This window comes from Macaca fascicularis, chromosome 5 (genome assembly GCF_037993035.2).
Source record: "Macaca fascicularis isolate 582-1 chromosome 5, T2T-MFA8v1.1".
Taxonomy (NCBI): Eukaryota; Metazoa; Chordata; class Mammalia; order Primates; family Cercopithecidae; genus Macaca; species Macaca fascicularis.
The window spans coordinates 145,790,987-145,815,903 of NC_088379.1; the positions used below are offsets into that span (position 1 = coordinate 145,790,987).

Below are 24,917 nucleotides of genomic sequence, written 5' to 3' on the forward strand. Positions count from 1 at the left end.
GCACTGTGGTTCCTTCACCCCAAGAAGCATATTAGTTCTGTTGTGAGATTGAGCAGCACATCAGGCTGATTCCAGGGTCATCATGAACAAGAAAGCATCCTCCCCCACCCAGGCCAAGCAATTTTAGAGGAATCCTAGGACTCTGGTCTACTCTGGGCTATACAAGGCTATTCCAAGTGTCTCAGACTGTCTACTTCAAAGAAGCCCTAAGTACTTAGCATGGGAACAGAAAGCAAATTGATTTGTGAAGGTCAGCCTCCCCATGCCCACTCTCAACAGCCCCTCCTTAATCTATAAAGAGTTGAAACTGAGCTGCTACTAGATCAGGCTTCAGGATGGGAATGGTAAAGCGCTGGAGAGCCACAGCTTGTTTTGCCATGTGCTACTATGTAATCATCAAGACATCCAGGCTCCATTCAGTGTCCATCTCTGGAGGTCAAAGCTGTCAGCTAGCACAGAACTACTTACTTCTGACCAGTAGTTCTCACAATGTAGAAGGAAGCAGGTAAGCCTATGGTCTCAATGTTTTTATTCTCCCTAAAACGCATGTTGAAAATTAATCCCCATCGCAGCAGTGTTGGAAAGTGGGGTCTCATAGGAGGTATTTAGTGTGGAGTCCTAATTAGGGAAAGGGAATTGGGCTAGCAGGACCCAGGGAAAGCAAAATAAATATATATATAAATAAATAAACAAAACAAATCTACCCTTCTTCATGATCAAGGACACATAGCTCTCCTGTACAAATAACTCATAATCTTCCTGTGCCCAGCTATCACCAGACCCTCGGCTGACAGAAAAATGCAAGTTAGCTCACTACAACCTTGGCGTTCTCAGTACTGCACAAAGCCCTCTCCAGCACACAGCACAAGAACCATCCTATAAAATCCCCAGCAAGCCTTTGTCTCTTTGCAGTTAACTCCTCTCTTGCTAACTTGCCCATTGCATCCTTGAAATGTATTTTCATGCTTTCCTTAATAAATCTGCTTTTCTTTACTTACAACTGCCTTGGTAAATTCTTCCTACTGTCCACATGATACCAGTCTCAGATAGTTGCCAATCACCTGCAACATTTAGGTCATGAAGACTCTGCCTTCACAAATGGATTAACGTCACTATAAAAAGGTCTTATGAGCATGGGTTCTCTCTCTTCTGCTAGTGAAGACGTGGTATTCCTCCCCTCCAGAGGACACCACATGCAAGGTGCCATCTTGGAAGCAGAAAGTCCAGGCCCTAACCTGCCAATGCCTTGATTTGGGGTGTCCCAAAGTCTAGAATTGAGAAATAAATATTTGTTCTTTGCCCAGTCTGTGGTATTCTGTTACATCAGCACAAAACAGGCAGCAATGGAAGTGTGGAATGCATGGTCAAGCTCTGCTCAGCTAGGAAACAAGACCTACCTCGTAGGAAGTTCTGATGAGTCTGAAGATGTCTACCTCAGGGTAAGGTTCCACATCATCGCTGAGCAAGGAGTGGAGGTGAGGAATGGGAGGCAATGTGCTGTCTTTATTGGTCACACTGTCTAAATACCTGGAAGAAGAATGCATCAGAAGTCACAGGGAGAAGAAACTGGAATCCTCCCATTATAATTCTCCAATCGTTTTCTGCAAGTTCTACATTTTAAAACAAAGGACTAGAGTTTCTTTAAAGATGGAAAGAGAGAAAGAAATTCTGTTAATTTCTAAAGAAAAAGCATATGAAAATAAATCATCAGCCACAGGAAGAAGCGGGTATTATGACCACCATCAAATCAGTTAAGACTCATGAAATGAAGAGAAAGCAAGAGGAAGAAAACCGGAGGTGGTTTTCAAAGTGAGGCTTAGTACGATACCTTCCCAAAACGGTCATGGCCTCCCCATCATCCTTGCAGTTCAACAGTTTGTCCACATTTGCATCCAGCACAGCTAGGGCCAACTGGAATATCACTTTAATTCCTTCATAGAAGAAACAGTCAACAACCACAACTGCACTCTCAAAAGGCATCACACTGAGAAATAGTGTGAGGAACCAAGACAGGGAGATGGTAGAAATCACGCCCAGGTCTTGCATGCAGTCATACAGCTGTGGGACGTAGTCTCGTGCTAGCTCCTCAAAGACACCTTGGTCCACCAGTGCACCTGTGGCAGCGAGGTACACAAAAAGGCACAGCTTAGCCAACTACACAGTGTAACTAAAGAATCCATTCAAACAACTTGACTAATAATCCAGTTCACAATGACTGCTAGCACAGGACTCTGTTCCTTTCTGCTAACTGTTCTGCTGTGACTGTTACTAGACCAAGTTGTCAACACAGCTCAGTCACCAGATTGGTTCTGGCTGCATCTTCTTTTTCGGGGCTCTTCCTGCCCCGTTTTCCCTTCCAAAAAAGAACAATCACATGACAATTATAAGGGTTGTTAAGAAAGCCAGTTTATAAAGTTTTCATGACATACAATTAGTTATTGTGTTGGCAACATAATGTTTGGTTTGGCATGAAATGTACATCCATGTATAGTCATGCATCACTTAACAATGGAGACATGTTCTGAGAAATGGGTTGTCAGGTGAATTTGTCATGTCAACATCTTAGAAAGTACTCACACAAACCTAGGTGGTAGAGCCTTACTACACACCTAGGCTATATGGCATAGCCTATTGCTCCTAGGCTCCAAACCTGTATAGTACATTACTGTACTAAATACTGTAGGCAACTATAACATAATGGTAAATAGTTGTGTATCAAAACATAGAAATGAAACAGTAAATATACAGTATTATAATCTAATGGGACATCTGTTGTATATGCAGTCCGTCATCAGCCAGAACATCATCACATGACTACAGTTCCAAATGTACATCTAAGCAGCTTAGCTGGCAAACTTTCGTTTATCAAAATAATATTAATAATAATAATCCCAGCACTTTGGGAGGCTGAGGCAGGTAGATCACCTGAGGTCAGGAGTTCAAGGCCAGCCTGGCTAACATGGTGAAACCCTGTCTCTACTGAAAATACAAAAATTAGCCAGGCATGGTGGCAGGAGTCTGTATAGTCCCAGCTACTCAGGGACTGAGGCAGGAGAATCGCTTGAACCCGGGAGGCAGAGGTTGCAGTGAGCCAAGTTCACGCCACTGCACTCCAGCCTGGGCGATAGAGCGAGATGGTCTCAAAAAAAAAAAAAATCACACTTCTGGATGTGTGGTGCCCATATATTAATCATTTTTTTAAAAAATTACTTTTTTTAAAACTTAAAAGCATTCCTGTTGTACACATTCATGATCAACTTAAGGACATTTTTGATAATATTTTCAATAATCAAATTCATGTGCAAATGTTTAGAAATATAGAAAGAACGCAAGTGAGAAGCATAAACAATATACTGTATGACCCTAGCAATGAAAAGCTTGTCCTGCTAAAATGAATCACTGACATTTGACAGAATTACAAGGAGTTACAGCAATAATTTAAATCCTCAAAACAGGTGTTTGCTCTGCAATAAAACCAGTCCTGAAAAATACCTTAGAAACTTAGTTTTCAATAAACCTCTATATTCTATTTTTTCCACCCCAGATAGCCTTTTTTTTTTTTTTTTTTTTTTTTTTTTTTGGGAATACCTCTGTATTTCATAGGTTCCCATCCTCTTTATTAATTTTCTTATCAAATCTCTTTGTGTTGATGGTACGTATACCTGGTGTAGCTCTCACATGTCAGAGTGACACACACATCAAATATTTTCTAAAATAATTTCTGGAGCAGTGATATGTGTGTAGTCCCTTAAACTCCATGGGGTTCCTTTGTACACAACCTATATTTATTCAACCTCTCTCATTTCCATTTTGAAAAACTGGAGTAGTCTGAAACTCTTCTGGCTTATGGTGACCAGAAATAGTGTTCCGGCTGGTACTTCTCTAAAAACATCTTTCTGACAAGACATAGGTTGAAATGTTAAATGCATCCCCACCTACCCACAACTCTGGTGTTGTAGTAATCTGGGAGCATGCGCTCACACAGAGCCACGAGTAGCCAGAAAGCTTCCTCCTCTTTGGCATAAAGCAGCAGCACTGAAGTGACAATATTCATGGCCTAAAAAAGTGAAAGAGGATGTCAACAAATACAGTTTAAAATATAAGAAATTCTGTTAGCATATTAAAATTACTCAGTTATTCTCACAGGGGCTGGCAAACCTTTTCTGTGAAAGGCCAGATAAACATGTTTAGGCTTTGGAGGCTGTACATAGTCTCTTGTCACATATTCTTCTGAGTTTTGTTTTATGACCCTTTAAAAATGTAAAATCCTGAGTCCTTAGACCAGTAAGTGTGCAGAGTCTTCCTCAGCACCAATATTCACCAGACAGAGCCCTGAACTCCTACTGGCAAACCCCTATTCCAAAAATTTGCCCAAAGGCTATTTCACAAAGCTTTTAACCTGCTAAAATCTCTCAATGTTCTTAATTCAGTGAGGTAAACATTTCCTTTGTAACTTTCCATAATGGTTTCTATAATCAGGTACACATGGCTCCAGGCTTTCCTCAGAGAACAATGAAATCTTTCAGACTTGGAGTCCTCACCCAACATTTCCATCTGGAGAGAGATGGTAGTGATAACTGAGAGTGATTTAAATTCTAAAGTAACTGTACTTTATTAAAAGATATTATCAGATACCTCATAACCACTCTAGACCCAACTACTTTAATAGTCTTCTTAATTAAAAAGAGGAAGATTAAAAGATAAATATGAACTTCATTATATTAGAGGCCAATTACCTCCTATGCTTTTGATCTCCTAGAAACCAGTAACTGTTCATCAGGCTTCTACAATATAATTTCAAAAAAGGTATTTTGGTTTAATAGGCTTTCTTGTAAGTCTTACTCATTTTGTTCCCAAGTGATATCATCATGGAAATTCCACTTGAGAATTAACCTGCTGATCCTAGTACATGATGATGGTCCCTGCCAGTTCAGTGGAGATAGGTTTTTTAGGGGTCTACCTTGTAACAGGCTCTGGACTAGGTATTGGAAGATGAGGGACACAGTGGTGATATCTTGCAGGTCCTAAATGCTGGTGTCAGATAAAACAAAGATGAAAAGGTTAACTAGTCTGTGTGGGGGGTTATTTAAATTGAAAGTTATAAAAAGGTAAACTAATGCAGTAGAGGGAGACTAACATGTGCATGCACGTGCACTTGCGTGTTGAAGTAGGAGTTCAGCCTCTTTTAGCTTTTGCTGGATTGTCAGGGAAGGCCTCTATGACGATATAGCCTTTGATTCTAAGGTCACGTTATTTTGGAGCTTCCCAAATTTTGGCATCTATACCAGTACAAGAGATGACTTTTGTTGGTATGTGGGCACCTTTCTTAATACTAAGTTAAGCATTTATTTTAGTGTGTATTAAGACATAACCCTAGCATATAAAAGCTCTATTTAAGGACATTATTACTTAAGAGGATGCAAAGGAGGAACACTGTGGCGAACCACAGTGACAGGCCTGGTGCTCAGGATGCTCTCTCTTACTCCAGGGTGGGATGAGGGTTGAGGCAGAGAGTGATCAGAAGGATCTTCTCCAGGTCACCTAGCTGGACAGTGGTGAATCCAGAAAGGGCTCCTCCGCTCAGTGCAGTGGTTCTCAACCCAGGATGATTCTGCCTCTCAGACACTTGGCAGTATCTAGAGACATTTTTGGTTGTTACAACTGGGGATTTTCTACCAGCATCTAGTGGGTAGGGGCCAGCGATGTTACTAAACATCCTACAAAGAACAGAACAGCCCATACAACAAAGAATTAACCAGTCCAGAGTGTCAACAGTGCCAAGGTTGAGAGGGCCTGGTGAAGTCATAGTTCTGTTAACCGTAAACCTTCCTTCCCACTGTGTGTTGGCAAATAAATAGAAATTTCATTTTATTTTTTAGCATAAACCACCTGTGACATTTACCTGGCAATACCCTATGTTGGGATTTCGAAAAGCATAAGCTGTTAGGACTCTCCTTAGTGCGGCAATGCCCATTTCATTCTGAAAAGCTGGGTGTTCTGGAAGGGAGCGGTGTAAATCCCTCTCAATCTCCTCCGTGGCGAGATTATACTTCCCCATGGACTTCTCCACTAAGTCTTCATAGTACCCAGGATGTGTGGCCTTTTCATTGATGGCACCTGAGATATATCCAACAGATACAATATCAAAAATGTGAGCACTCTGCCCTTTGGTTTGCAACTACAGCTTACGATTGAACCGCTTTACTTCCCTACCTCTCAAAGGAAACTTGCAAGAGAAGGTGAAATCACAGATGTGGTATGTTGCAATCGTGGCTAGACGGGTGAATTTTCCTGTGGCCTCCTTCCCTCTTTCAGTTCCATAGTAGGCTGGCTACTTAAAAACTTTCCTAAGGTAGAGGGTCCCAAGCTACAAAACCATGCACCGCGGAACGCCCACAGACAGTCCCAAGGGACCGCTTAGGAACACAGGTGGGGAGGCCATCATCACAAGCCAGGCTGAGGCTTCACCTTCTCATTGCTCTCTTCAACCCCAGCAGCTTTGCTTTTATTTTATTGTGGTTTTCATTAAGATTTCACTTGAAAAAGGAGGGTCTGCCTCTCCAAATAAGTTTGAAAACGGCCTGCTAACCTGTTAGTTCTGAAGGGTTTAACAGCCATATCGAGGAGAAGGTGGAGATACTTGGTGGGTTTTTCAAATTGCAGAGAGTGGTAAGAGTATTCCTAGCAGTGGTGAGTCATCATTAGTGATGGAAGTTCCTTGGGTGGTGGGGATGAGGATGGAGAGTTATACTGAACCTCATCCACTTGAGATACTTACACTTTAAGATTCTTTAAGACAGAAAAACCCTATATGCAAGTATCTACTTCTCAATCTAAATTTTAATTACATTACTGTTGGGAAGACTGAATATTCACATGCAGAAGAATGAAAATGAACCCTTTTTTTTATACCATGTACCAAAATTAATGCAAAATGGATTAAAGTTTTAACACAGTTCCTGAAACCATAAAACTGGTAGAAGAAAATATAGAGAGAAAATGCTTCTTGACACTGATATGGCAATTATTTTTTGGATGTGACACCAATAGCACAGGCAGCAAAAGCAAAAATCAGACAAGTGGGATGGCATCAAACTAAAAAGCTCTGCACAGCAAAGGAAGCAATCAAAAAGCAACTTAATGGCAGAAAATATCTGCAAACCATATGTCTGATAAGGGGTCAATATACAAAATATATAAGGAATTCACAGAACTCAATAGTCTAAACCAAACAACCTGATTTAAAAATGGGCAAAGGAAATGAATAGACAGTTCTCAAAAGAAGGTATACAAATCACCAACAGGTGATTTAAAAGTGCTCAACATCACTAATCATCAGGGACATGCAAATCAAAACTACAATGAAATACCACCTCATACCTGTCAGAATGGCTATGATCAAAAAGACAAAAGATAACAAGTGTTGGCAAGGATGTGGAGAAAAAGGGAACCCTTGTACGCTGTGGTGGGAATGTAAATTGCTACAGCCATTATAGAAAACAGTATAGACACTCCCTAAACTAAAAATAGAGCTACCTTATGGTCCAGTAATCCCACTCTAAGCATATATCCAAAACAAGTGAAATCAGTATCCTGAAGAAATATCTGCACTCCCATGTTTATTGCAGCATTTTCACAACAGCCAAGATATAGAAACAATCTAAATGCCCATTAAGAGATGAATGGATAAAGAAAATGGGGCATATATACAAAATGGGATACTATATTCAGCCTACAAGAGGGGAAGTTCTGTCATTTTTGATAACGTGGTTGAACCCGGAGGACATTATGTTAAGTGAAATAAACCAGGCACAGAAAGACAAGTAATACATGTTCTCAGTTATATATGGAATCTAATATAGTCAAACTCATAGAAACAGAGAGTAGAATGGTGATTACCAGGAGCTAAGGAAGGGGGAAAATGGAGAGATGTTGGTTAAAGGGTATAGAGCTTCAGTTATAAGAAATGAAAATGTTCTGAAGATCTCATGTAATACTGTATTGTACACTTGAAATTTGCTAGAGGGTAGATCTTAAGTATTCTCTCACCAAACTCTCCCCACCAAAAAAAAAACAAGAAAAAAAGACAAAAAGAAAAAACATAGTAACAATGTGAGGTAATAGGTGTGTTAAATTAGCTTGATTACAGTAATCATTTCACAATGTATATCAAATCGTCAAATTAATACACCTTAAATATATATAATTTGTATTTGTCAATTATACCTCAACAATGCTGGAAAAAATGAATGAGTTCATGAAGGCTTCAGGATACAAGATCAATACACAAAACCTATAGGCTAGCAATGAATAATCTGAAAATGAAAGTAAGAAAAGAATTCCCTTTACTATAGCATCAAAAAGAATAAAATATTTCGGAATAAATATAACAAAACACATGTAAGAGTTGCACACGGCAAACTAAAAATATTGCTCAAAGAAATTGACAAAGACTTAAATAAAAGACATTCTGTGTTTATGGGTTGGAAGACTTAATGTTGTTAAGATAGAAAAACTCCCAAATTGATCTACAGATTCAACACAATACCTATCAAAATCCCAGCTGTCCTTTTTGCAAAAATTGGCTAGCTGGTCCTAAAATTCATATGCAACTTCAAGAGACTCAAAAAAGAACAAGAAAATTGGAGGACTCACACTTCCCAATTTTAACTTACTGCAAAGCTACAGTAAGCAAGACAGTGAAGTACTGGCATAAAGACAGACATACAGATCAATGGACTAGATTTAAGAGTCCAGAAATAAATCCTAATATTTAAGGTCTATTAATTTTTAACAAGGGTGCTAAGATAATTCAATGGGGGAAAGAATAGTATTTTCAACAAACGGTGCTAGGACAACTGGATACTCATACGGAAAAGAATGAATTAGACTATCACCTTCATCTCACACCACATAAAAAATTAACTCAAGGTCGGGTGCAGTGGCTTATGCCTGTAATCTCAGCACTTTGGGAGGCCTAGGCGGGTGTATCACGACGAGGTCAGGAGTTTGAGACCAGCCTGACGAACATGGTGAAACCCCGTCTCTACTAAAAATACAAAAATTAGCCAGGCATGGTGGTGCATGCCTGTAATCCCAGCTACTCAGGAGGCTGAAGCAGGAGAATCACTTGAACCGGGAGATGGAGGTTTCAGTGAGCCGAGATCATGCCATTGCACTCCAGCCTGGGCGACAGAGTGAGACTCAGTCTCCAGAAAAAAAAAAAAAAAAATTAACTCAAAATGACCTAACTGTAAGAGCTAAAACCATAAACTCTTAGAAGAAAGTATAGGTGTAAATCTTCATGTCATGAGAGCAGAGGACAAAAGAAAAAATACACAAATTGTTATTTCATTAAAATTAAATTTTTTTGTGCTTCGAAGGATACCATCAAGACAGTGAAAAGACAATGCACAGAATGGGAGCATTTTTTAGAAAAAATCTGATAATCAATTTGTATCTCAAATATGTTTAAAACTTTTACAACTCAATAATGAAAAGATAACCCAATTAAGAGCAGGCAAAGGATCTGAGTACATATTTCTACAAAGAAGATATAGAAGTGGTCAGTAAGTGCATGAAAAAATGCTCAACATCATTATCCTTCAGGAGAATGCAAATCAAAATAATGTTTAACGTTTAAAAGGTTAAACATAGAGTTACCATATGAACCAGAAATTCCACTTCATACATTCAAGAGAAATAGAAGCAGGTGTCCATACAAAAACCTGTATTTAAAAAAATTTTAAACTTTCTAATTTTCTAAATTTTAAATCTGTATTTTATTTTTTGAGAGAGGGTCTTGCTGAGTTACCCAAGCTGGGGTGCAGAGGTCTGATCACGGCTCACTGCAGCCTCAACCTCCCAGGCTCAAACGATCCTCCCATCTCAGATTCTTGAGTAGCTGGGACTCCATGTGCATGCCACCACACCCAGCTAGTTTTAAAAAAATTTGTTTTGTAGAGATGGGGTCTCACTATGTTGCCTGGGTTGGTCTCAAACTCCTGGGCTCAAGTGATCCTCCCGCCTTGGCCTCGCAAAGTGCTGGGATTACAGGCATGGGCCATTGTGCCCAGCCCACACAAAAACACGTAGATGAATATTCATAGCAGCATTATTCATAGGCATCACAAAGTAGAAACAACCTAAATGTTTATCAACTGAAAAACGAATGAACAAAGTGTAGTATATCCATACAATGATATAATATTTGGCCATAAAAAGGAATGAAATGCTGATACATGCTACAGCATGATGGAACCTTGAACACAGTATGCTATGTGAAAGAAACCAGTCACAAAAAACTACATATGATTCCATTTATACAAAATATCTAGCAACAGAAAGTAGTCTGGTGGTTGCCTGGGGCTGGGAGGGGGCTTCAGGGGAATGGAACTACCAGTCTGTATTTCCAAACAGTTTATATCTATTTTCTAAATGGATAAAAGGTATGGGGTATTTTTGGGAGATGACAAATGTTCTATAATTGTGATCATTGTACAATTCTGTGAATATACTTAAAAAAAAAAAAAGCCACTGAATTGTACACCTTAACTGGTAAGTTGTGAATTGTATCTCAATAAAGATATCATAAAAATATATAAATGATATATATATTGACAGGGTATACACTCACATTTCATAATTCAGAAAATTGGAGTCCCAAGATTCCTGGACTGGCCCAGGCCTTGTCTCTGACGGTCACTGAGAGAGCTGGCCTCACCACTCACGCTTGCCCTGGAAAAGTCAACCCAGCTGACAGGGACATAACGCTGGCTTTTGCTCTGTTGTTGTGGGAGAGATACTGTGATTTCTTGTCATCTCACCTGCATTTCATGTCAGTGGGTACAGAATTCAGGTCATGAGGCCATCGCCCTAAGGGTCACAGGGAGCAGGTGAGACCCAAGTTGGGCTCTGGCCTGGAGCTGTGCTCTCTTCATGACAGGCTGGCCCTCAGGCGAACCCCATTCCTGGATGTGGAAATACGGGCTCAGTTATCGCCCCAAAAGAGGGCTGCCATTAAAGGAAACGCTGCCATTAAAGGAAACGCTGGGTCTAACTCTCAACATTATCTCTGAGATAGGGCTGTGTACTATTGTTGTATATACTAGTTTCCCAGTACTCGTCTTGAGTTTCATTTTCACTTAAAACACAGCTATAAATAACTTCTAATTTGAACAAGGAAGATGAAAATGGAACTCTGTTTACTCTGTCAGTGATGTGAATCTGGTTGTCAAGGTGACTAGTTCACCAAACACAGGGAAGACAAGAGAAGACTGGATGGTAATGATCTTCTTGGGTTTGAATTATAATTAGAGATGAGTTGACACAAATTTAGGTTTCTAAATGAGGAGCTATGGCTGGTCTACTTAGGGAAAATGAGGCCAGGCACAGTGGCTTATGACTGTCATCCCAGCACTTTGGGAGGCTGAGGTAGGGGATTGATTGAGCCTACAAGTTTGAGACCAGCCTGGGCAACACAGCAAGATGTCTATTTCTACAAAAAGAAAGAAGGAAAGAAAAATGAAAAATAAGACATGTATTAAATAAATATAGAACAAACTAGTTTTACATGAAATAGACAAAACCAATTATTTTTCAGGATTATATGTTCCTATTTCTGAGACATTTATACATCTCATTATGGGCATTTACATCTACTTTTACAAAGAGCTATAGGTTTCTTTAAAGGCTTTCCTGTGAGTCTGGTAATTATTAATTTTAATATCACTTTCTAAGAATAAAAGCTTTTAATAACAGCATTTGTGTCAGACCATCTTAGGTTCAAATAAAAATATTCACATAAGCCTATTTAGAATGATTATATTTCAGGCTTCAATCTAGATAGAGCAACTGATTTACATGTGAAAGTAAAGTTAGTGAAACTAAGGAGTGCTCTGATGTCTGAGACACTAAAGATCCCCGAGACACACTCAGTGCTTCGGATGGGAGGAAGCAGTGTGGGCTTAGCCTGAAGGATCTCTGGTTTCTGTAGCAGGGCTCAAAGATCTGATGTGACAGAATGATGGACAGGCACAAGAGCCAGTTCTGTGGACCAATAAAGATGGATGCCTCTTCACCACTGGTCCATGGACGTGTCCCCTTCTGTCCTTCCTGGCATCTCTGGCTTGAAGTACAAGGTATGATCTGAGTAGGCTTTTATTTCCAGTGCAGACTCTGGCCTCAACTTTATGGTTCCAGTGATGACCAAAGACTTCAGGAGGTGGCAAAAATCAAACACCTGGGCCTTTTCATTCCTCTCATTTCTTTCCTCCCACTTCCCCACTTGATGACTGCTCTGAGGATGTGTCACACTTAAACATTCTCAATGAAGTTGACGTAGCTGGGAAAGGAAAAAAGAACTATCCAAGTCACAAAGTATTCTGCTCTTTTACTTCAGGTTCTCCTTTATTCCTAAATAGCCTGACTGAAGAAACGGAAGTACTTACAAAGACTCGAAGGATGGTGGCTTCAACATTTGGTCTGCTTCCTATGGGCCCTATAATTTTATAAAGGGAACAATAATTGAGGGACTTCAATACTCTGGTGAGGAAACATGACGTAGCTTTCAACTGGGGAATGCATATTTGAAAGAACCCCTGAGGCATGACTGAAGGCACAGAGAGGCCCTGGCGTGGAGTCCCACAGACTCTGACGCCAGCACTCCCAGCCCAGCGGCCGTACCTGACAGCAGCAGCCAGAGCTCCCCACGCATACTCTCCGGGATGCCCTTCAACACCAGCTCCCGTGTTTTCTCTGTGCGGTACATGCAGATCCCTTGCCCATACTCAGCAAAGTGAATCTTCCAGGCTTGCTCTTTCAGAAACTCTTTGGCCTGAAAGGGATAATGAAACATTACGACATCCAAAGTACCCTGAGGATGGTAAGAGAAGAGTGATGGAAGGTCAGAACATGTTCCCTGCTGAATGGAGTGACAAGTTCCAGAAAGAACTCATGAGAAAAAGGAAGTCAGATTTTCTGGAGTTCTCTAATTTTACACATCTATCATGGCCTGCAGCTCTGCCACAAAGCTTTTGGGCCCAGAGTCAGAATCCTACTTACCTGAGATTGTATTTATGGTTTTATGTCTACACCCCCAAGTGAAGGTAAGTTAATGATGTTCTAATATGGGCTGAGAAATCAGGTATTTATTTGTTGGTTTAACTTAAGCAAGAGTGAAAAACCAAACAAGACCAAAAGAAGTCACCGGTACCCTCTGTAACTCACCTCCTTCCAGGAAGCCACTGTGAAACTTATATTTAGACAAAAATCTGCTTAATAGGAAAATCTCCATTTACACAGGCATGTGTGAATTTACTTATAGTGAAAAATAGTGTTAGTGGCATTGTTCAAATCTACAAAGTTTCATGGAAAAGTGAGAGGCACCCACCAATTTCGGGTTGAACTCCTCGGGAGACCGCCGCCGATACATGGTCATCAGGGTCTGTGTGGCTGTGGGGACGCTGTTGCCATTTAGGTTAAACTGACGCTCTCCATCAGCATCAGAGCTCGTGCTTCTCTGGGGGCTGGAGGAGACGAGGCTGCTGGGTCGAGAGTACACCTGTCAACACAGAGAGGAACAAGACATTGGGAGGACATGGGCAATATAACCTACTTCTTCAGTGTCTTCTGTATGGTTATCAAAAGCTCCATCATTTTTTCCCATAATGTTTCTTGTTATGTGAAGAAATAGGAGAAAAGCAGCCAGCCATCATTCTGGCAGGGATTAGACAGGTGGCTGGGTCCCGGGTTGCAGCACTTCAATGCTCACAACAGGTTTCTGAATCTTCATGTTTTAGATGTATATTCGCAACAAAGTGCTTGCCCATTTGTTTGTCTGATTTGCATGTATGCAAAGCATGTCATGGTTGAATCAGCAGCTATGGCTGCCTCATCACCCCATTGAGTTTCTGGTGCCTCAAAAATGCCCATATAAGCTTGAGGCAGGTGAACAGAGACAAGGATGTTATGTGTGAGCTTACCACCTTCAAAACATGTTTTATCTGCCAGTAACTTCCTCTAACCATTCAGCTAGTCGCCTGTCTTTTCAGGCCTCCAGTTTTCCTGAATGTTGGTCCAGGGAAGAATTCCACAGGGACCCAATATATATTTTATCATAATAAAATCATCATAATGATTTGTACTTCAGGTTTGAGACTTTATTTAGTGACTTCTATACCATTCTGAACAATGTCACTATATGGACCCAAGTCACTTGCTATGTAACTAGAACAGATTACTTAAGAATTTCTTCAAGGATAAAATAAAAGTGTTATTCCAGGTGCTCTGTAAGGTTCTTTCCAAATCTATGACCCCAAATACAAAGTCCTTGAGATTTAAATGAGATATTGCTGAGATATCACTCTGGGCATCGGACGCAAAGCTGGAAGATCAAACAAAATGGGCAAGGAAGTGAACACACTTGGGCACAGGAAGAGGATAAACCAAAAATGCTTTCAGGTGTCTTCCACAGACCTCATCATCTGAACTGTTGTAGCTTCCTGCAAACTCCTTGTCAGAATATATTTTGGAAGTAGTCTGTTGTAGGAAATCTGAGATCCTTTGCACTAGAAAGTCTCTATCTTTCAAGTTGGCAAATAGGAAGGTCATCCTGTTTCGGGTGCTGATGGATAAGGGACTGGGGAGCACACTGGAGCTGTCTGCCTTTTCTACAATTGTCACCTGAAAAGAAGTGGGAAACAAAGAGCATTATTTTCCAAGAATTACCCAACAGCAGCCTATGAGCAGCACTAAAGGAGGAAGGTGGCACTTTCATTGTTCTGTAGGAACCACCTATATTTTACTGAGGCAAAACTGAGACTCTTTGACTCTGTTCCAGTAAAATAAAACAGTTCAAAACAATCAAACTGGAGCTTATAGTAGAAACTGGAATTGTCTTGCTGGTTTTTCCAAATCAGTGGTTCAAAACTGGGACTCTTTTCCTCTCAGGAGACATCTGACAACATCTGGAGGCATTCTGGGTTGTCACAAGTGGAGGGAAACTACTGGCATCTGGTAGTAGAGTCCCAGGGATGCTGCTAAACATCCTACAGTACATAGGACAGCCCCTGCCATCCCACTCCACCCCCATCCTACGGTAGGCAGGACAGCCCCTGCCATCCCACTCCACCCCCATCCTACGGTACGCAGGACAGCCCCTGCCATCCCACTCCACCCCAGAGAAAGCCTGTCCCAAAATGTCAATAGCTCCCAGGTTGAGAAACCTTGCTATAAAGGAATTATTTGATTTTCATTAAAATTTCATGGAGCTATAAGAGAGAAGGCTCCTAGCTGCTTCATCAGCCATAAGAGACAGAAAACAACCGAGGATACTGGTTCCTTTTGCCAAGCTTAATGTTGGAATGGTTTTCAAAACACCACCAATCCTTCAAATGTTTCATTTAGACTCCAGGGCTTTTCATCCTTCACCTTTGACCACTGCAAAGTTTTAAAGGTTCTGTTCTGAACAGACATGTAAAGAATGTAAACAGCTTAATTGCAACCCTATCTGAACTACCAGACCGTGTGTGTGCGCATGTGCACATGTGTGTGCCTACCACATTGGGGAAATGAAAGGAAAGGAAGACATCTGTTTTGGCTCTAAACTGAAGACATATATATGGGTGATTTATAATAGGATTTTCATCAACTGGAAACTGGGATAAATGCATTAAAACTTTTCTCTTTAGCACATTAGAAAACAAATCTCAAGACAAGCACTAGAAAAATGGTTTACTTGCAGCAGCTCTGACAATATACTTAAAGCTAAGATTTTTTTCCCCTTCTTCATTTCTGCCTGCAAGCAGTCTAGACAGGTTAAATTTTAAGCTGTTCATCAGCATTTTCATGTGAAATATTTTTCCTCCAAAGCACAACTTTAGAAACGTTTTCCCTACTGAAGACTAAGTAACCTGTTGAAGTTGTCTAAAAACTCTTGCATGCCTAAAAAAACAGGTCTGCTTGGGGTCCATAGAGGGAAAAAGTGTAGCATCTGACTTCTGTTTTCAGAATATATATGTTAGAGTATATACAAGATTCCCTTAATATCTACATTAAATATACATATTAATATATGACATATAATATACATTATATATTATACATTATAGAATATTAAAATATATATTAAAGGAATCTTCTGAGACACCTGAAGTTGTACATAAGGATTTTCTTTCTAATGAAAAAAATGCTAGATAACAGAGGTAAATACCTCCTTTTCGTGAAAAGAATTTTCCCATAACACTTAAGGCATGTATTAAAGAATACTCATTTTTTAAAAATCCACAAAAGCCCCTCTTCTCACATCAAATTTTTACCAGCTCTTTTGGTCATGAGGTGTCTGGGATAAATGGAAAATGCCAAGGAGATGAAAGGTTAAATTATGTGTCTAAAACGCAGATAGCTATGTGATTCTTGACAAAGTCAAAGTGAAAAATTCCTTCGTCTAGCTGGAGCATGTATACAGCAACAACAAAGCTCCCACATAAAACACATAAATGCTCACACGGCTTACAAAATGTTTCTCACTGATAAATGAATTCTGGCAGAACTCTATCATAAAAGCTCCCCGCCACCAGGAAAGGAGAACAGTTACATCCGAGTGTTCTACAATATAATGAGACATATTTTCATGACCAATTTGAGTCATAAAAGACTGCAACTTAATCAAGTCTTGGCCGGGCGCGGTGGCTCAAGCCTGTAATCCCAGCACTTTGGGAGGCCGAGACGGGCGGATCACGAGGTCAGGAGATTGAGACCATCCTGGCTAACACGGAGAAACCCCGTCTCTACTAAAAAAATACAAAAAACTAGCCGGGCGAGGTGGCGGGCGCCTGTAGTCCCAGCTACTCGGGAGGAGTAGTCCCAGCAGGAGAATCGCGCAAACCCGGGAGGCGGAGCTTGCAGTGAGCTGAGATCCAGCCACTGCACTCCAGCCTGGGCGACAGAGCCAGACTCCGTCTCAAAAAAAAAAAAAAAAAAAAAAAAAAAAAAAAAAAAAAATCAAGTCTTGATGTTTAATATGGAATACCAGAGAGTAATTTTTGAATGAAAACAAAGGCCGGACACGTGGCTCACGCCTGTAATCCCAGCACTTTGGGAGGCCTAAGCGGTCAGATCACTTGAGCTGAGGAGTTCAAGACCAGCCTGGCCAACATGATGAAATCCTGTCTCTACTAAAAATACAAAAATTAGCCATGAGTGGTGGCACATGCCCGTAATTCCAGCTACTCAGCTGGCTGAGGCAGGAGAATCGTTTGATCCCAGGAGGTGGAAGAGGAGGCTGCAGTGAGCCAAGATTGTGCCACTGCACTCCAGCTTGGATGACTGTGTGAGACCCTGTATCAAAAAAAAAAAAAAAAAAAATTCCTTCTCTTGCTGGCTCAGTAATTTCTTCAAAATCTATAGCAACATGATCCTGGATAAATGCTTAGCATCTGTTGACTGGGTCTACCTAAAATCAGTATGTAGAATGTATGTTAAAAACCTCCAGCTGGCGGGGCGCAGTGGCTCATGCCTGTAATCCCAGCATTTTGGGAGGCTGAGGCGGGTGGATCATGAGGTCAGAAGATTGAGACCATCCTGGCTAACATGGTGAAACCCCGTCTCTACTAAAAATACAAAAAAATTAGCCAGGCGTGGTGGCAGGTGCCTGTAGTCCCAGCCACTCGGGAGGCTGAGGCAGGAGAATGGCGTGAACCCGGGAGGCGGAGCTTGCAGTGAGCTGAGATTGCGCCACTGCACTCCAGCCTGGGCGACAGAGCGAGACTGTCTCAAAAAAACAAAACAAAACAAAAACCTTCAGTCAATATTTCAGCTGATTTATTTAAAAAAATTAAGTGAAACAATTCTCGGTCTACACAATCCTAAAAGTGGACATTCCGTGTAGGATGTAATGTTCCCAGGGATGTCAAGCAGCCTGACTTGATTCTGAAAGGTACCCAGCTCACGTGGAGGGCACTCTCCACTCAGACCCCACGTGGATGGTGGAGATGCCCCCATTGCTCTTCTGACACTATTGTTACCTAAAGGTAATAAAAATTACATTAAGTCTTTTGCTTCTTCCGTTAGTTGGGGTGGGGCTCTACCATTAATACATCTCAGAGTCATCAGTTCAAAGAAAAGGCACTGCTGTCTCACTGAGTGCTTCTTTAAAGCTGCGTCTTCCAACCACAACAAGCTTGATTTCTAAATTCTACCTCTGCAGATTGCCTCTCTTCTGATTTACCCTGAAATATAGTCATATTTATTATTATCTCTGCTCTACTAGAGAAAACTAGCAAGCAGAAGAGAGGGTGAGAATATTAATCACCATTCTCTCAATTCCTCCAAGATTTCACCAGTGTATTCTAAATCACACTAAAACGTAAACAGAGCAAGCTGGCTCCAACACCCTGGGGGTGGTGACCAGAAGGACCAGCAGGACAGCAGATGTCTTCATAGCGGCTTCCAGACCCTTTCTGCTCCTCATTTCCCTTTGGATAAACTTAGAGTGATGACTCATTCAGGTCATAAATAGCACATTCATGGTATTCTTAATCCCAGAATTGGTTTCCCTAGCCAGTACAGGTAATGCTGCTTTACTACATTTGGGTAGCACTTGATGAAGAAAATTACATTCAGAATTAGGTGAAGAAAATTATGTTTAGTAACATCCTATAGCAAAAACTACCAAGAAGGTAAATTTGGGCCGGGCGCGGTGGCTCACGCCTGTAGTCCCAGCACTTTGGGAGGCCAAGGTGGGCGGATCACAAGGTCAGGAGATTGAGACCATCCTGGCTAACATGGTGAAAAACCCCGTCTCTACTAAAAATACAAAAAATTAACCGGGCGTGGTGGCAGGTGCCTGTAGTCCCAGCTACTTGGGAGGCTGTGGCAGGAGAATGGCGTGAACCCTGGAGGCAGAGCTTGCAGTGAGCCAAGATTGCGCTTGCACTCCAGCCTGGGAGACAGAGCGAGACTCCATCTCAAACAAACAAAAAAAGAAGGTAAATTTGGTAGAAAAACTTACAAAATACATTTCACAGTCAAATGTAAAACTGTTACATTTTTCCTGTCAGAATTTACCCACAACATATCTTGGCCTCAAATGTGTTATAACTCCAGTTAGTTGACCTTATGATAAGGAGAACTAGATTTGTCAGTTGCCTAACATTTTTCATTCTTTCTGATTCACAGTTTGACTTCTGTTTGCAATTTATAACTTAAGGAAAATTATATCTATGTTTGGGAGAAAACTAGAAGCAATGAAAAGGTCCAATCATAAGTAACTGAATGAATAAATTATGTATTCATTCAGTAGTAGCTGGGGATGGTGATGTGTGCCTATAGTCCTAGCTACTTGGGAGGCTGAAGTGGGAGGAACACTTGAGCCCAGGAGTTTGAGATCACAGTGAGCTATGATCCAAGTACTGCATTCCAGCCTGGGTGACAGAGCAAGACCTTATCTCTAAAAAATAAAAGATTAAATATATATATATATTTTTATATAAATATATAAATATTTGTATGTATATATATTCTTCTACAATGTAATTTTTTTAAGAGATAGGGGGCCTTGCTCTATTACACAGACTAGACAACTCCCAGGCTCAAATGAACCTCCTGCCTTAGTCCTATGAGTAGCTGAGATTACAGGCATACACCATCCCCAGCTACTTTTTTAAAAGTTTTAATTTTTTGTAGAGATGGGACCTTGCTATGTTGCCTAGGCTGGTCTTTGAACTCCCGGCCTCAAGCAGTCCTCCTGCCCCGGCTTCTCAAAGTTCTGGGATTACAGGTATGAGCCATCACATCTGGCCTATAGAAGAATATTTAATGATTTGAAGGACACTTTAAGATATACTCAATGTTAAAGGAAATAAGTAAAAATAAAAATTCCCTATAAAGTTTTACCTCTAAATTACGTAAATGACATATACACAGCAATGCAGAGAAAAAACTAGAAAGCTGTGTAATAGAATGTTAACAGTGGTCTTCTCTGAATAGTGGAACTAGGGGGGACTTTTTTCTTTTTATTTGTCTGTACTTTTACAAATTCTGGGATAAAGACATATTACTCTTAAAACAAGAAAATAAGAAGAAACTACACCTCATTAAAAAAAAGAAAAAGAAAAAGAAGGCAGAGAGAAACCTGAATCCTTTGCTAAAGGGATGTTAGCAAGGGGACAATCCTGATCAAATATCCAAAGCTTCCAGCCACCTTAGCTTCCCTAAAGGACCAGGGTAGGTTGGAAGAGGTCAGGTTAGAAACTGCAGGGCTGCTGGCCCCTGCATTGTCCTTTCTCTGATAGCCTAACCTGGGGTCTTTGTCAACTGCAAGCCTCATGGCAAAGCTTCCAGACAAGTACCAGAGTAAGCTATCATCCTGGAGTTAGGATGGAACCCACCTCCACCCCACAACGATAATAATGTTTCTTAGACTTTACTGTGCATAAGAATTGGCCTGTAAATTTATTAAAGCTTGCAGAGATACAGATTCAGAAGACCTGGGATGGACTCAGGGAGCTACCATTGTGAGCAGCAGCACGATGGTTCTAACACAGGAAATCAGCGGAGCAGAGCCGAACAAACATATGGCTTTCGGACTCACAACCTAGACTGTCTCCTTTAGACCAGGGCGCTCTCAGACTGTGAGCCAGGTACAGTAAACACGTTTCCTAGTTTCTATATTTGATGCTTTGATATCTTGGGAGCCTTGCTGACCATGGAGGGATTACCCTTCCCAGAGCTAGCCAATTTCTAGAAAATTGCTTTCAAAGCAAATCAACCAACCTGGAGCCCACACCTCAACCACTTCCTTTACTGAATGCTCACACTCAAGACTACTATTTCCCTGCCCTTTGTAACCCAGGGACAATTAGGGACATCCCCTATGCCCCAGAGCCCACCAAAATCGTTCCAACTATCCAAGCCTAAGCCTGTTTACTCGGTGTGGCCCATTTCTTCCCTTGAAATCCCATAAAGGATCTTGCCCACATTTTCTTTCCCTCTTGCCTCCTCTGACCATGGTGCTTCCACGTGTGGCCCAGCACATAGTGTGGCATGCCCTTGCCTCTCGGGATCTGTGTATAAAACAAGCTATTTCTACAGCACTCACCCCCTGATTGCTGGCCTCATCAAGTCTGAATTGTAATAAAACCTACATTTAGGCCAGGCACAGTGGCTCATGTTTGTAATCCCAGCACTTTGGGAGGGCAAGGTGGGTGGATCACCTGAGGCCAGGGGTTCGAGACCAGCCTGTCCAACATGGTGAAACTCTGTCTCTACTAAAAATACAAAAATTAGCTGGGCATGGTGGCAGGCGCCTGCAATTCCAGCTACTCAGGAGGCTGAGGCAGGAGAATCACTTGAACCTGGGGGGTGGAGGTTGCAGTGAGCTGAGATCATGCCACTGCTCTCCAGCCTGGGTGACAGAGTGAGACTGTCTCTAATAAAATAAAATAAAAACAAAACCTACATTAAAAAACTCCACGCTGCTTCTGGAAGAAGAGATCTCATAGGTCCCAGAGTCACAGCAGTGACAACAAATGATAAAGAGTGCAGCTGCCACCAAAGACACACGAACATTCTCCTGTGTTCAAAAGCCAACCAATTGTTGGTGGAAAATTACTCCTGGTTCACCCAGAAAAGTATTACAAATGAAACTTAAAATATCAATTTTTATCAGATACTTACCTCACGGAGAGGGATAATGAGGCTACATAAGTTCTCCTCCTTGCTGGTAAAACAGATGTAATTTGTGGACACAAACATCTGCCCCAAAATGTGCATTTTGTTAAATGGAGTCCAGAGGGTGCAGTCTGTGTGGCCATCTAATTTTTCATCTTTGGGAAGCCGGAAAAGTGCACGGTATCTCTCACTCTTTGCCCTGGCATCAAGATCACTAGAAAGCAATAATTATTATTCACATAAGAAAAATGTTTCCATACCTTCTAAATTATGCAGCAGTGGAAGTTCCCCCAGCCCATTATTCCCCTACTCAATCTTGCTAGGCTCATCCCCACCTTCTCAGCTTTCTTTATACTGGAGTTAACCCCAACCTAATGACCCAAAAGCATCATAAAATTATCTTACCATATTTCAGCCCCTTGCATAGTCACTTACCATCAATGTCTGTAAATGTTAAACAATCATAGCAAAAATAAGCCTCAACAGGAAACTCCTCCTCTTTCTAAAGAAATGCAATACATTCTAAAGAGGTCACTGCATTTCCTCTTATCCAAGCACTTTGTCGGGGGACCTTATCTTTTAAGACCTAATGAGAATGCAAACCAGCCATATGAATCCACCGGGCCTCACTGTTCACCCCAGATCAGTAACAAAACTGCATGAAAAGACACAGAAACAACTCACCTTGGGCAACTATGGCTTCTGACCTTAGCTGGGTCTTCTGTTAACTAGTATCTTGTCTCTAATGAGTTCTTTGTTCTTGCTTATCAAGTCAGTTATTTAAACCTCTCCCCTCAAGTTTCTACCTGACATCAGGCTCTTGATGGTCTACTTTCTGACTTCATAGAGCAAAGGGCCATGATGCAGAAGCTCCCTCCAATTCCCTCCCTTCTGTCTCCAAAATCACCTCCATCCTCACCTACTGTTACTTCCTCTCTGTTCCAAAGGAAGAGGTAGTATATCAGGACACACAAACATCCTTTCCATGCTTTCTCTACAAAATATCACTTTTTAAATTATCAATTTTCTTACAGCTTTATCTCTATGTCCCTTCCTGTCCCCACACCTACCCTCACCAAAATACTCTTCTCATCTGCCTCCTTCATTTGATTCTATGTCCAATCTTTTTCATTCTAAAAAAAAAAAGCAATCCTCCCCTCCTTTACCACTGAATTTCTTGAAAAAGAAGTCTGTATTTGCCTAATTCCCCTTCCTTGTCTTTTTTTATTTGATCCGCTGCAGTAGCAGCATCTATCTTACACTGCTCTTTTGAAACATGTCTCAAATCACCAAGGACATCTTAATTACAAAGAACTCTGGTCAGATTTCAACTACCAAATGTACATCAATGATTTCCAATTTCGTATATCTTACTGGACTGATCTCCAATTAGATGAGCTACAGGCACCTCAATTCAACATAATCAGAACTGACCTATAGTATCCCTTGGACATGCTCTTCCTTCTCTCATTCCCTGTGTTGACGAAGGGTAATTCCAGGCACACAGGGCATCAACTTTCTATCACCCTCTCTCTAGCTCTGCTGTCACATTCAGACTTTGAGGCTTCTCTGCAGCCTCTCCTCATCCCATGCCCTGCCACCTCCTAGCCATGTGACAAAGTTACTTCGCTCTGTGTTTTCCCTTGTGCTTCCCCCATCATCATCTTCCCTCTGGCTGAAATATCCAGGTATGGATATGTACCTGCACAGGTAACTTCTATCACCTCTTCAGAGCGCAGCTCAAAGCACCCTCCAGTGAGAGGCCTGTCTTACACACTCTTCCCCACCTGGGCTGAGGCTAACACTCCCCATGTGTACACCCACAGCACTCTGTTCATAGGACCAGAAGAGTGCCTGCTGCCTTGTGTTGGAGCAGGTCATGTCTGTCTCACTTTCTGAACTGGAGCACCTCAGCTAGTCTTTTTTAGTTTTGTATCTATACACAGAAAAGTGTTCAGAACCCTTGAAGTTGATCAGAAAAGGTTACACTGAATAAATGAATGGGTGAGTTTCTCATTTCTAAAGTCTGGAAGACTCAAGGTCTCCATCACACACCGTTTTAGAGCAGACACTTTTTTAGGAGATTTCCTTTTGAGTTTGGGCAGGGATCTATCTTGTTCAAATCCCTCGTTGTCTAAGAGTTGCCTCATGGCTATGTTGGCGAGCTGCTCCATTAACTTGAAGGTCTCGTTGATGTTGAGGAATACAGAGAAGAAATGCTCACTGGACCGTGTGCTCACTTTGATCACATCAGGCAGAAGCAGGGTGGCATTCTTCTCGAGTTGAGTGATGTCTACCCACCGGATGACCAGTTTTGCTGAGCACAAGGAACAAACCTGGGTCAACATCTGATTCCTGAAAATCCTTTCAAGATACTACAGTCTCACAACCCCACTCCCCCATCCCACTGAACTCCTTTGAATTTATAATACCATATTTGTTTTGCTTGTTTAAGAGGTAAATCTGAGCCATGTGAATTCTGAGGTCAGAATTATAGATTTAATCCAGGTCTACTTAATTAATTACACCTTTAGTGAATCTTTATTACTTAGTGACCATTTTGAACTGAAAAATAATTAAATTCACTTAAGTAGTAAAAAAAAATTAGTATTGACTTAGTTATAACTATAGATTTATTTCTGATATTTTGATGCAGTTTATGAGTTCAGGGCAAACCTCAGTAGACTTTCCAAAGTTTCCTACTGAAATTTGAGATGACTTACCTTCCCTTCCCATAAGAAAAGAATAAAAGCAAAGGTGGTTAATGCTGAGGTACATCCAGCCCTGACGGGGGACCTTCCCCTTCCAGTAGCTGCAAGAGTAATAGTTGACAAGTTTCTCTTCCTCCGGCATCCCAAACAGCCTGTGAAATTTCACAATGGCTTCTTTAAACTTCTCCGTGTCATCATCTTCCTTTACATCATTGATTTTGTTGTATTCTGCAATGATGCCCTAATAAGGGACAAAACACAAAGCACACAACGGGTATTAATACGACTAGAGATGTACATATTCCAGAAGAAAACATTTCTAAGGCTAGAATTAAAAAAAAAAATGAGGAATGCTCTTCAATGGCAACCCCCAAATTCTAAGCCAATTAACAAGTAGTATTTGTGTACTAAAATATTTTCACATAATATAGATTTTATTATACTTTTATTGGTGCTAATTTTGTTAAGTTTACTAGGAATGAAGCCTATAGTTTTACTTTACAAATGAAGAGATACAAAGATTTTGCTAGTCCTAGT

The 24,917-nt window shown here is 41.0% G+C and overlaps 1 protein-coding gene across 1 annotated transcript in view; it reads right to left on the reverse strand.

The window, feature by feature from the left end:
* TBC1D9 (TBC1 domain family member 9) overlaps nucleotides 1-24,917 on the reverse strand; it is a 137,450-nt gene that overhangs the window by 35,426 nt on the left and 77,107 nt on the right. Inside the window, exons 4-13 of the mRNA XM_005555968.4 lie at nucleotides 24,393-24,621; nucleotides 23,725-23,986; nucleotides 21,676-21,883; nucleotides 14,476-14,682; nucleotides 13,391-13,561; nucleotides 12,685-12,835; nucleotides 5,903-6,117; nucleotides 3,940-4,057; nucleotides 1,829-2,114; nucleotides 1,398-1,527 (exon numbers count right to left, since the gene is read on the reverse strand). Of these exons, the coding sequence (XP_005556025.1) occupies nucleotides 1,398-1,527; nucleotides 1,829-2,114; nucleotides 3,940-4,057; nucleotides 5,903-6,117; nucleotides 12,685-12,835; nucleotides 13,391-13,561; nucleotides 14,476-14,682; nucleotides 21,676-21,883; nucleotides 23,725-23,986; nucleotides 24,393-24,621 (1,977 nt within the window). The remainder of the gene's footprint in view (nucleotides 1-1,397; nucleotides 1,528-1,828; nucleotides 2,115-3,939; nucleotides 4,058-5,902; nucleotides 6,118-12,684; nucleotides 12,836-13,390; nucleotides 13,562-14,475; nucleotides 14,683-21,675; nucleotides 21,884-23,724; nucleotides 23,987-24,392; nucleotides 24,622-24,917) is intronic.